Source organism: Pseudoliparis swirei, chromosome 22, assembly GCF_029220125.1.
Source record: "Pseudoliparis swirei isolate HS2019 ecotype Mariana Trench chromosome 22, NWPU_hadal_v1, whole genome shotgun sequence".
NCBI classification, from domain to species: domain Eukaryota; kingdom Metazoa; phylum Chordata; class Actinopteri; order Perciformes; family Liparidae; genus Pseudoliparis; species Pseudoliparis swirei.
Window position 1 is genome coordinate 7,322,170 of NC_079409.1, and position 13,190 is coordinate 7,335,359.

Genomic DNA, 13,190 nt, shown 5'->3' on the forward strand with positions numbered 1-13,190 from the left:
GCCACAATTCGGACATGAATGGTCAACAGCGAAACGCCACTGGAAGGACTTTGCCGTCCCTTGTGTGCTTGTGTGGTGCATTCAGGGGCGGTTTTTCCTACAGGCGGTATAGGCAGCCGCCTAGGGCGCCATTCAGAGGGGGGCGCAAAAAAATGCGCGCAGCAAAAAAACAAGATTTTTTTTTTCTTTTTAAATAATATGTGCCACAAGTGACCCATACCTTCTAAGATTGTTGTTTGCCAGCCATCAACAGAACAGAAAACAAAAAAAACATTATTTGCAGGCGACGAGGGAGTGAATGTGCACCGTTGATCAGGGGGTGCGTGGCCGGAGCGTAGTTCAGCACAGACATGACATTTTCTCAGGGGTTTTGTTCTTTATTTCATGTTTGTTCATTGTTTGCGATCGTTGTTCTGTTTATTTGAAAGAAATTCAGTCTTGCAGGGCAAAATAGCGTTTGAAAGTTGCAATTCCGTTTTCGTGCAAAATCGTTATTAATTTGTTTTTGGGGTGGGGGGGGGGGGGGGGACGCGCCACAAGTGAAGCTCGCCTACAGCGCCAAATGTGCTGGGACCGCCCCTGGGTGCATTCATATACTGTATATGTACATGTTACGTAGTCTTATACACATTTATGTTTGACATCAACAGACATACGGCAATTAGAAAACTGCTGAGTTTGAAATGAGAGGAACCCGTCCAAGCGGACCCCCACCGTCGCTCTTCCCCTGCTGCTGGCCCGTCATGAGGTGTTGGCTTACCTTTGCTCTGGTCAGCAGTGTTTGGGCCAAGGCCTCTGGTCTCTCTCCTCCAGCCGCTCCACCTCTCACTTGCCCCCGGTGACATTTCTGGCTGGCTCCCCTCTCTCTCCCCTCTCTTCCTCCACTGGCTCCCAGGAGAGGCTGATGGATGGGCCCTGTTTATGAAGCTGCTGCCACCACAGTGATCAATCAAACCCGGGTCACTGTGGCGCCAGGTCTTCAGTCTATTTCCCACTGTAGCCACCGCACATACAGTGTGTTAGTACTCGCGGCATGCACATGCATGGTCGCATTGAGGTTAATGGAGAACGACAGCGCTGTAAAGAACTAGAAAAGGATACATTTGGTGAAGAATAATGAAATGGGCCTGCCTCATCTGCAATGTGGCACCTCAGGACACGACTCAACCGACTTCCCTTCTCAGGGCAGGGACTTGGCGAGGGACGGATGGCAGGAGGAGTTGGCCTTAGTAGTAAACCAGGGATCTTTTTACAATGAGACATCTAAGCTAATCCCCTCTCCAGAAGGGCAAACTGAGAACACACACTTTCTTGGGAAGTCTAATTAGCCAAAGACGACGTGCCTGTTTGAGCTGGAGAGTCTTGGGAGAACAGAACGATGTGAGGAAGACATGGCAAATGACAGCTGCTGTAGGCCTTTATCACAGAATACATTTTTGACATGTCACAGTAGGAAATGCACAGGTGAAATTAATTAAATTAGTGACGGTTGAAATCCATTTAGCGGCTTCAATTTCTGGCTCTGGTACTGTGGAGCTGACACGCTGTCATGGCTTAAGGGACACCTGGTTGTAACAGAGCCATCTTAAATGGCATTAGTAACACCTTTGCTTTTCAAAAAAAGGCTTAGGAGTATGGCCACTGATTTGGTTAATAAATAAGATCTCCGATGACCTGTAGTGAACTTAAGGCGGCATCACATCAAGATAAAAAGATAAGAGTGAGAATAAACTGTAGAAACAGGTGTAGCCACAAGCCTTTCACCAGAGGTATTTTTGCATAAGCACAGCTGTAGCTAATGAAATAAAATGCCGGGGAATTTTGATTAAAGTATGCTAATGAGCAAGCATTGACAATAGTAGTATTATCAATGCAAGCTAACTGTCACCTAAATCATACTTAATGTTATTAGCTGCAGCTGAGTCTATGTGATGTGTGAAAGGAACGCTGCATCCTAAATCAAATCCCTTAAAGGCTCTCGAAGACTTAAGATGAACCTGTGCCTCCACGACACCGGCCTCACAGAATCATTATATACATGTGTATTTGTGGTATAAAAATATTTTTAAAATACAAATTACCGTCAAACTGACAAGATAACTCGGATAAATATCCCCACGGGATTGACAACATATCATGGCGGGAGTTTACCCGCGGCTTCAATTCGTTAATTGGAGTGACATTGTCACTGCTTCACATCATGTCTTTTACTAGTGACTGATGAACACATTAATTCAAATATCTAATAAATATGACAATGACATGAAACACTTTCTGACTTAATGAGGTGACAACCTGAATGCAACCAATTTGCCCACAATGAGCTGGAAGGATGCTGAGCGACAACAAAGGTGTGTCTTTCAGATTATGGCAGAAAAACAACCCATCTCTTTGGTGTGCCTTTGAAATGGAACATCAGTTAAAGTTATGACAGGTTTGAAATTTGGATGAGGCGTTCAGGTCCCATTACCAGCCCTCTAAACTAGACGTATGTGACAGGCAAAGACGGAGCACGCCAACGACCATCAAACCACAATTAACCTCTGAAGTCTAAAGGTTGAGTCATAATAAGTGACTTCAAGCTCTTTTGTTTTCTCGATGCATGTTCCAGTGTCTGTCACCAACAGCCCCCCCCCCCCCTCCTAATAATGTGATAAAGAACACTAATGCCACCTACTGGTACAAAACAAAATGCAATCTACTGCCACACTTCTGATGAAATGCAAGTCAAGAAACCACACAAATGTAAATGTTCTGATATTTATTTAAAAGAAACTAAAAGTCGTTGATAAATATGTACAAAATTGCAACAACATTTGAGGGGGAACAAATGATCCCACGTCTGTGGTCTATGTTGCGATGTAGAGGTCCAATTATTTTACTAATATCTCATTGGAAAACTTGGTGATTTCTTCTCAGCATGACTACTCTCCTCTCAGCGCTTCCTCTTGGTATCAAACTTGTAAATGGCTGCAGCCTTGGGCGTCTCCTTTTTTACCTTCACTTTATTGTTCTTATCCTGGTGCACAGAGAAAATAAAAGTTAAGACAGTCATTTGATGTTGAGAGCAGAATGCCTGTTGTGATGAAGAGCATCTCCTCCTCACTTGTAGGTCCTTGCGGGTCTGAATCTTCTGGCTGATGACAAACATTTTCTTTTCTCTGTCAATCCTCTGGGAAAGGATCTTATACTGGTGATTCCTCTGCTTGGCCAACTTCTACAGACATTGAGGAGGAAACATGAACCATTAGTGGGTGTGTAGGATGTATTCCGTTTAGACGGCACAGTCACACTGCAAATGAAGCTGAACCGCAATGCATTATAAACACAGACCATCAAAGTGTGAGGCTCTACGCCTCCCTGGATGCTCTTGGTCTCCAGAGTTTTCAGAGTTGGTCTGTTGAACACTCTGCCCACCAGCTCAGGAGGTGTGTCCAGGTGGCTGGCCAGGTCAAATGACTGCACTGAGGGGAGACAGAGAAACACTCATTGAAACTTTTCAACTTCTCTGGTCACCTAATAACTTTGAAAGCCCACAAAGACAAGGACATTCGTTCACAACCTAAATAACTACTGCACATGTATATTCACCGTCTGCCGTGGAATTCACAAAAAATGTATGACTGTTTTTTGTTTTGCTGTCTGCATCCAGAAGATGGAGCTCTGCTTTCATCCTTTCAATTTTCTAAAAAAAGATGAACAATGATTTACAAGGGGGTGGGGGGTAATGGCTGGAATACATCTGCAAGTCCATTTGTGTTGTGTTCGTTCAGGTTATCCAAGCATGATCTATCACGGGAAAAATAAACCTACGTTAGCCTCTGCAACTCTTTTCATCTCCACATATTTGATATCCTGCGTCCTCATCACTTTCTTCTGCTCCTCCGTCGCCTCCACTGCCTCATTGGGTTGTTTTATTATGTGGACTCCATCCTGATAACATGGCACAAAACAAGACAAACATATTACAATCATTCAGCCACAGAGATCACGTGAGAACTCGTTGTATCTGATGTGGACACGTCTCTTACCAGCAGCTTAGTGCTGATCATATTGTAGTAAAACTCATCTGGGTTCTTATCCATGGCTTTCCTTCGCAGAGCAGCAAGGGTGTTCTCTTTCTTGTGGAAATCACTTTAAAACACGCAAAGAAATAAATTACAAGACTTATTCCTCGACCATGTGTGACATTAAAAGTCCAATCCAAACGTAAAACATGCGTCTTAAAACGTCATTCAACTCACTCTGCGCGGAGTTTGTAGTCTTTCTTCTTCTCCAGCAATCCCAAATGTTTCCTGAAGTCGGGCTGGTGGGGAAAAAAACAGCACATCTAGCGTTAATGCAAGTTATACACAGGCAGTGGTCATATTTACTTATTGGCATCAAATGTAATACGTCGGTGATAACATGTAGACCCCTCAAATGTTGCGAGCATGCTAACAAGCTAGCCAGACAAACAGTGAAACGCTTACCTGAGATCTTTCATGGTGGTTTTTCTGTCGGGATTTCCACGCTTTCTTGAACGACGACATTCTGCACAGATGTCCACGCGCGTAACAAAACAAAATGTTTTAGTCAAAGCAGGTATACGCGGAGGTTTTCTAAGCTGTGCCGACACTGAAACCTGCTCGCTGCTTCGGCTCTAGGGCTTGAACATGTGGGTTCCTGGTTCCTGCCTGGTTCATCACACCGGGTTGTGTTTCATTTCCTTTCCGCAGATTCGCAACTCAAGTCTCATTGAAACATACAATAATAGTATTATTATTACAAACTTAATATTCCAATATTTATTTTTTGAACCATTTGACAAGAAATGGAAACTAAATTAAATGTTTTCTTGATATAATAACGTGTTGTTATATTCGTCCTACGTGTTGCAGAAGCGCGTAATAAACAATAGGTGGTGCTGTTGCATACATTTAAAACGTTATAGTGCCCTCATAGTAAATATAGTAAAGTACTATTTAAGTATTTGTACTGAACTTAAGTGTTTTCATGTTAAGCTACTTTATGCAAACAGTACTCATTTCACAGGTTAAAGCTGTTTATTATTCCCCCACAAAGACAGCATAACTGATTTGGTAACTAGCATGAAATAAATATAAGATCGTCCAAAACATATGGTACATTAATAAAATATTAACGTTTCTCATGGATTTGACAGCTCTACTGTTGTATGATTTGCTACATCTTCACCAGCTACAACAGCAACATGCACCTTCCAGGTTAATGCATATTCACACATTGCTATTCATAGAGTATTACATTCACAAAGGCTGTTCTGCTGCAAAATTAAACCTCTAAGTAAATAAGGTTTTTAATGGAGTACATTTACCCGTACCTTAACTTAGCGTAGTTTTATATTGTGTTGTGAAATTTTTACTTTGTAATAATCTGAATACCTCTTCTTTTGCTAGTATTATGTGAATACATCATTTGATAATGAATAAATGGATGAGGTTAATCATCCAATTTCGTTAATAATGTTTCTTTTCTGATCACATCATGCCGTTTAAGTTTCAAAGCTCTGTAATAATCAATCTGGCTTTAGATATTCAAGACCTGAAGCGGAAAAAAAGGTTTTAATTATATTCATCAGAGCAGACTGTTGCAATTTATCTGCCATTTAGAGGTTGTCTACAAGCCAGACTTGGCACAGGATTGGCTGAGAACAAGTGAGGGTCATCACAGTGCTGCTGACTTCATATGTTTGGACTGCACTGTTCGTACACCAAATTATTTAAGTCATTATAATGAGGGCCTGCATTTGCCAGAGTACACAGTTAACACTAATTTGTAACAAGTTTATGTTTTTCCAACAAGGACATTTATTGCATGTTTTCGTTTGGGGTTCCAGGCCCCTGTTTTGATTCCTGTCCAAACCAATAGACCCAAAAGAGATTACATAGAAACTCGGTACTATTCCTTAACCCTTGTGTTGCCTTCGGGTCAATTTGACCCGATTCAATGTTTCACCCTCCTGTCGCCTTCGGGTCAATATGACCCGATTCAATGTTTAACCCTCCTGTTACCTTTATATTTACTAACATATTTTACCCTTGAGGTCAATATGACCCCAGTTATTAAAATCTCCAGAAAATTATTAGAATTAATATTGTTTTCCAAGTTTAAGTGTGAGGTACTTTATGTTTGTTTGTTGACTCCCGAAAGAACACCGACATTAAACATTGAATCGGGTCAAATTGACCCGAAGGCGACAGAAGGGTTAAATATTGAATCGGGTCAAAATGACCCGAAGGCAACACAAGGGTTAAAACATTCTTACACACTTTATTATTTGGGGGGGGGGGGGCACTGCAGGAACTTGGACGAAGAGGGGGTCATCACTCTACACTGGGGGAGAAGACTATCCACTTCCTGACATGATATTTTGAGTAGCGAGTAGACAAAGACAAAGCCGCAATGGCACCAGTCTCCTAATCTCACCCAGACTCCCAACTCTTTATGGATGTGAGAAGAAGCCTTTAGGACCGACAGCGATATTCCACTTAACAGACATTTTCCCCCCATGGCTGCTCACTATCCCCTCACCAACCGCGAGGAATTTGTTTTAAATGTGTGAGATTTTCCCGGCATGTCGAATGTTTTGCGGGTGATTAGACCAATGAATGGGATCAGTGTTTCCACATTATGTCACAGGCTTGTTTATCAGTCTGAAGGCTAATGACCCCGATTCCTGTGAAGGTTTCCGCTCAAGGCCCGACTGGTCCACCCAACCACTAACTAACGTGTCTAACTGGGCACAGACAGCAGCCAGAATTTACAGGTACAAAGTCTGCGTTCCGACTTATTTGGCTCCTTGCTGTTTAATTCATGGGAGTCTTTGCCGTTCCAAGTGAAATGCCTGGTGAGCCACGACAGGGGTAAAAACTACTTTGGAAATCAGGGGCTTGTAGCAAGCTGATAAAAGAGCAGGAGGACAAGAGGTTGTGGGTTTGTTCAGGGTCAGCAATGAAGGAATGCCCTTGTGGGGCAGAAGCAGGTCCGTTTGGTTTTCTAATATGACCCTGTAAAAATAACACTGTTGACATGTTGTAAGACTGCTGCACTTGGGCTGAGCTCAGGGCTTTGGTATGTCTCCCCTGACCATGGTTGGTCCTCATCTGCAGCGAGACACCAGGCCAGCCCAGTTAAAAAAAAGCATGAGCCAGAAGTTCCTCCTGTGCGATGATTTAGGCGCGTCTCGTAAAATCAGCACAAGGCACACGTTGGCTATGAAGGAAACTACTGAAGCTCAATACTTTGAGCTACTGCTACTTTAATCTTTTCCATTTCCTGCTAAACTTAGTGTCTTTCACTTTGGATTATAGACACTACATTTATTTGACAGCTTGAATCACTTATTACTTTTCAGATTAAGATATTACTTTAAGAAACTCTTCCACTGCACTAAACTGAACTGTATATACACAGTAGGATCTGAATACTTCTTTCACCCCTGGTTGTTAGACATTCACGGCCGTAGCTTCCAATATTCCACTGTTTTTCTCGATGCCGAGCCGTACAGTAAATGCAGTCCTGGGTGGGACTCTGAGCATCACCACAAACACTTGTAAAACAATAATTGTCTACAATTAAGTGCTAATGCGGTGCTTATTTTCCCTGCTTGAGATTTGAAGTGTCTATTATAGCATGAGTCGTTTTATACTCTAGACCAGACTTACTCAACAGGCGGCCCGCGGGCCGCATCCGGCCCGCAGACGCTTATTTTGTGGCCCCCGACATGCCTGGTTATAAATGCATAATAATTATCAGGGTTTTTCCTGCATAGAGAAAATGTGGGCGCGCGCCTAAGCCGTTTTCCCGAGCGCCTATGACAAAAAAAAGTCTGCGATGGAAAAAATAAAAAAAATTAAAACTGTGTTCATCAGGTGCATGTCAGCTAATATGTTCTCAATAGTATGTTTCAAGGAGGCTACAACCGAACCCTCGTTCTGTTTTGATCAATCGTAATCGAGTTCAGTGTTTCCCCTAGGTTTACAGCTTCAGGGGGGCGGGACTAGGCCGCGCGCCGGCATCGGAGCTCTGGCGCGCACGAGCCGAGATGAGTTGTTGACGGGGGGTGAGGGTGAGAGTGTGCTCACCCGTGTGCGCATCACGGCAGAGCTTCGATGCCGGCGCGCGAATCGCTCTGTCGCGCGAGCCGAGAATTGTTGACGGGGGGAGGGGGGGAAACACTGGAGTTGATAAGCGTGTCTTCTTGTCTGATCAATACGCAACTGTGAGATGCGCGAATGGACCGAGCGGTCAGCTGCTGATCACTCACTCAACAGCCTGACCTGCATGAACAGACGGTGCGCGCGCAGCGCACATAATTTTTTTTGGGAGCACCGAAGACCCATTTTGACCCAGGAAAAACCCTGAATTATAATTAGCCAACCAAAATCGTGTGAAAATTAGGTAGTAATAAATACAGTGAATAAAATGGTACAACTATATGTTAATAATAATTTGTGGCCCTTTGCACCGGTTGTGGTTTAAATGTGGCCCTCTTGGCCTCCGAAGTTGAGTACCCCTGCTCTAGACAATCACAGCGGTGAAGTGGTGAGAAGGGGAAGGGTTTCAGATGAGGCAAAGTGATCCGTAAATTGCTATTATCACCAATATCATCAAAGCGATCTCTCAGTTGATAGTTTGTCTCGATCGTATCTTTAAAAGCCGGCCTGTCCAATAATGCTACGAACGGTTAACAATTTATTTCAAATTTCAGTTGGCAGCTTTTAACCTGAGTTGTCATCATCACTGTTCATACGCTGCTTCAAAAGGAAGGTTTTAAATCAGATGGGATGCTTAGAAGAAAAACTTAAATAAAGTTACATTTGATTAGTAAAATGATATTTTCACTTCAACATGAATGTTCTCAGTTTGAACTGAGAACATTCACTATTTACAGAGAAATAAACAGTTAGAGAGTCATCAGGCCATTGTCCCCATGATTAATTGATAGGCCTCCTAATGCGTTGCATGCACTCTAGCAGGACCATGCCTCAGAGTAGAAAATTAGAATGTATAATTTAGGGTTGTGGGGAACAAAGGGGTCATACCTCTCTTTCAGTTGTCACAGGGCCACGAAAAAGACAAGAGTCACATGTTTGAACAGTTGCTTGGAAAGCTCTTCTGTGTTTAACGAGATGTGCACGTCACAGTTAGCAGCTGCTTTGGCATTTCTAAAGACATAACAAAAATGTACAACATAGAGTTTTAACACTTTTAATTAAATGTGACTTTCATAATTAGTTTGGCTACGTTTATATATTTTTCTTTTAAAGTTATTTTTGAAACCACTGACTAACAGCCTTTTTACCTTCGCATTGAAAATGTAGAAGGTTATGTTTTGATCGCCGTGTATTTATTACCTTCGCATTGAAAATGCGGAAGGTTATGTTTTGATCGCCGTGTATTTATTACCTTCGCATTGAAAATGCGGAAGGTTATGTTTTGATCGCTGTGTATTTATTTATTTATTTATTTGTATGCGTGTTATTCGCAGAACTCAAAAAGTATTGAACCGAATCACATGGAATTTGGTGGGATGATTGTTTATTATCCGGGGACCAGTTGATTAGATTTTGGGATCATTCGGGTCAAAGGTCAAGGTCAAAGGTCATGAACAGGTCAAATCTTCTTGAATGGCATGACATTTGGTGGGATGATTGGTTATTATCCGGGGACCATTTGATTAGATGTTGGGATCAATCGGGTCAAAGGTCAAGGTCAAGGTCATGGAAAGGTCAAAATCTTTTTTTTACCATTGCACGATACATCTGTGTCCAATTGGCATGCAACTAATGCCAAAATGTTCATAATTCAATGCCCAATCTTGTGATATGCGAAGGTATGCGCTCTCCCGAGTGCCCATTCTAGTTTATTTATTTATTTGTATGCGTATTACTCGCATAGCTAAAAAAGTATTAAACCGAATCGCATGAAATTTGGTCGGATGATTGGTTATTATCCCGGGACCATTTGATTAGATTTTGGGATCGATCGGGTCAAAGGTCAAGGTCATGAAAAGGTCAAAATCTTCTTTTTACCATAGCGCGGTCAATTTTTATCCAATTGGCATGCAACTAATGCCAACATGTTCATAATTCAATGCCCAATCTTGTGATATGCGAAGGTATGCGCTCTACCGAGTGCCCATTCTAGTTACCTTCGCATTGAAAATGCGGAAGGTAATGTTTTGATCGCCGTGTATTTATTTATTTATTTGTATGCGTGTTACTCGCATAACTAAAAAAGTATTAAACCGAATCGCATGAAATTTGGTGGGATGATTGGTTATTATCTGGGGACCATTTGATTAGATTTTGGGATCGATCGGGTCAAAGGTCAAGGTCATGAAAAGGTCAAAATCTTATTTTTACCATAGCGCGGTCAATTTTTGTCCAATTGGCATGCAACTAATGCCAACATGTTCATTATTCAATGCCCAATCTTGTGATATGCGAAGGTATGCGCTCTACCGAGTGCCCGTTCTAGTTTAATACTGTTTTAACATGTTGTCATTTAGAGGTCGAGGAACCTGTTAGTTGATGGCCGATATTTTGTGTCGACATTAACCTTACCATTACCACACCAACCCTTTTCCTTGGAAGAAGATGCTGAGAAAGGGATTTAGTGTGTCCTTCAGAAATGTTTTTATTTGCAATGGGCCATGTATGAACTCCAAATGCAACATAGTTGGTGCTTATCGACAGTGCACATACTTTTTTGTTGGTATCAATGCTCTGATTTTAAATGAAGCCCCTTTAAAGTGATGAACACTTTATTGCAACTGATATTTTTACCCAATATATTGTATATACTGAAATGGGCCATTCTGCATCATGAATACATTTACTTTTGGTACTTTAAGTATATGTTTAAGCTAATATGGTTCTACTTAGTTAATTATAGGACTTTTACTAGACCTACACTGTAGTGTTGTTGGGATAAGTAGAAGAGCATAGAAACATCTATCTGATCCTTTTTGTTGTGTTACAGATGGACCAATGGAATTATCTATAGCTTTTAAGTGTCTATTCGGCTTCAAAGCTCACTCTTACGCAAAGAACAACTATGTGATACTTGTGGAGAACATTTAATATCCAAGGTCTGAGAAACTGAAGAAACTTTTAGCTAACGTTATCCAATAGCAAGCTAGTCCAATAGCCACTCCTTTTAGTTCAGTTTTGATCTCGACCAACTCCTGAGGTAAAACCTGTCTTCTGTAGCTTCTCATAGCGCCGCTATGTTCACCGGCTAGTTGCAAACGGTTTGCTGCTCGGCGAATAGAGCACATGGATTTATCTGAGCGTTTTAGCTGCTGCTTTAAATGAGGTTGACGAGAAGAAAAAATACAGTACAGTCTCCAAAGCAGCCATGTTTAAAGACAGTAAAATGCGGAGTAGAGGACTGTGGAGACGTTTAATAATGATCTGTGGGTTTGCCACTCCCCGCGGTTGCACACTGATTACCGTAATGACTCACATGACCCTTCGCTCTTTTATAGTCATGACAAAAATGACACATCAGGACTGGAGAAAGGACCTTACACTGTAGAATGAGGAAGCAAACACCACTGGGTCATGGTCTTCACCCTATTTCAGGGCGTACAAAGGATTGTCATCAAAGGTCACTTGAGACAAAGTACAAATAGAAAAAAACGTCACATGATGGTTTTATTTTATACCAAAACTGTACAATTTCACCAATGTAATGCTCCTATAGTTATATGTATTTCATGCTTCCCCTAAAATATGTATCTTGTTTAAAAGATATGATATATTTAACCCGTAACTTGTGTTTATCCTTCAACTTAACCTTATTTAACCTAAACCTGACCTAAAATCTAACCTACACCCACACACGCTATTTCTGATTCTAAACCACATGTTACCGACATTATGTGGTCACTTGATAGTGAAGTTTCAGACTTTCCAAGTAAAGTGTGAACCCATTGTTGTGAATGATTAATCTCTTCCACCAATTGACCATGCACTCACTGTGTGATTCACAGGCCAGAGGTTTGTTTTCAGGAATCTCACAGAAGGTGTATTTGAACCCAGATGTTTTCCTTAACCTAAGAGTACACTCAAAAAAACGATTCAAGCCCTTCTTAGAGGTGACACATTTAAATATTGTTTGATACATTTAAATAAATCAATTACAAAACGAAGATATTTATATTGAATGGGTGTAACACAAAAAGTATGAATACTTTCATTTATTAGATTTATTTAGGTTACACTCACAAAAACGATTCAAGCCCTTCTTCGAGGTGACACATTTAAATATTGTTTGATACATTTAAATAAATCAATTACAAAAATAGATATTTATATTTAATGGGTGTAACACAAAATGTATGAATACTTTCATTTATTAGATTTATTTAGGTTAGATGGTGTGCATATCAACTCAAAATAAATGTGTTTCATTGAGGACTACCCTTTGCGCATGCACCAGCTGAAAATCAGTTGTTTACATGAGGTGAAGACACTTTCTTGGCTGTACGGTGGTGCAGTGGCTAGCACTGTTGCCTCACAACCAGAGGGCCGTGGGTTCAATTCCCAGTCGGGGTGTTCCTTCTGTGTGGAGTTTGCATATTTTGTTAGTTAGTTGGTTTATATTTTGAGTTGGACAAACACAAATTAATTTAATTTAATGAATATAGTTATTTTATTTGAGATGTATTTGATACAAATGAGTTGGACTAACTTAATTACATTTTATTGCACTGATGTGCTAAATTTGAGTTGGAGTTGCATATAATTATTGGATGGAAAACCTGCCAACAATTTAATTGAGTTCATCCAATGAGTCATTTCTTTGAGTGTATGTTTCTAGCCTTAACTGAGGATATCCATGTCAGAAAGGGATTTTTTTGCACAAACTTGCAAATGTATCCTCAAACCCAGGTGAAACTTTTGCTTAATATGCCAATGCTTGCAGTTTTTCATTGACTATCTTAAAGAGGCTTGATTAATTGATTAATTGATTGGCTAAAACGAAGCTTAAAAGCATGTAGAAACCTCCCTTGTTCAGAAATCTCATAATAAAGCCATTCCAACCATAAACACTGCAGGCTGATTATTATAGAGACAGAGGGCCCTGCTGGGAGCTCCCATCACACCCTGCGCTGCCCGAACGTTCTGGTCTCGTTTGAAGTCGCAGGAGGGAGGGAG

At 41.2% G+C, this 13,190-nt stretch overlaps 1 protein-coding gene across 1 annotated transcript; it reads right to left on the reverse strand.

Annotated features, from left to right (window-relative positions):
* Window positions 1-2,746: 2,746 nt before the first annotated feature.
* On the reverse strand, window positions 2,747-4,659 carry utp11 (UTP11 small subunit processome component). The gene is made up of 8 exons (XM_056444439.1): window positions 4,473-4,659; window positions 4,245-4,306; window positions 4,032-4,134; window positions 3,814-3,933; window positions 3,592-3,685; window positions 3,334-3,464; window positions 3,107-3,217; window positions 2,747-3,019 (listed from the first exon to the last, which is right to left on the reverse strand). Exons 1-8 carry the CDS (start codon window positions 4,530-4,532, stop codon window positions 2,936-2,938), a joined length of 765 nt encoding a protein of 254 aa, XP_056300414.1. The 5' UTR covers window positions 4,533-4,659; the 3' UTR covers window positions 2,747-2,935.
* Between the last annotated feature and the right edge of the window lie 8,531 nt (window positions 4,660-13,190).

What these genes read in the sequence shown, in the direction of transcription:
- utp11 (XM_056444439.1), bottom strand. Translation starts at nt 4,532, where the DNA reads ATGTCGTCGTTCAAGAAAGCGTGGAAATCCCGACAGAAAAACCACCAT. An exon ending in TGATCAGCACTAAGCTGCTG is followed by an intron (nt 3,934 to 4,031) that starts GTAAGAGACGTG and finishes CCATGTTATCAG; the next exon opens with GATGGAGTCCACATAATAAA. An exon ending in TGTGAATTCCACGGCAGACG is followed by an intron (nt 3,465 to 3,591) that starts GTGAATATACAT and finishes GTCTCCCCTCAG; the next exon opens with TGCAGTCATTTGACCTGGCC.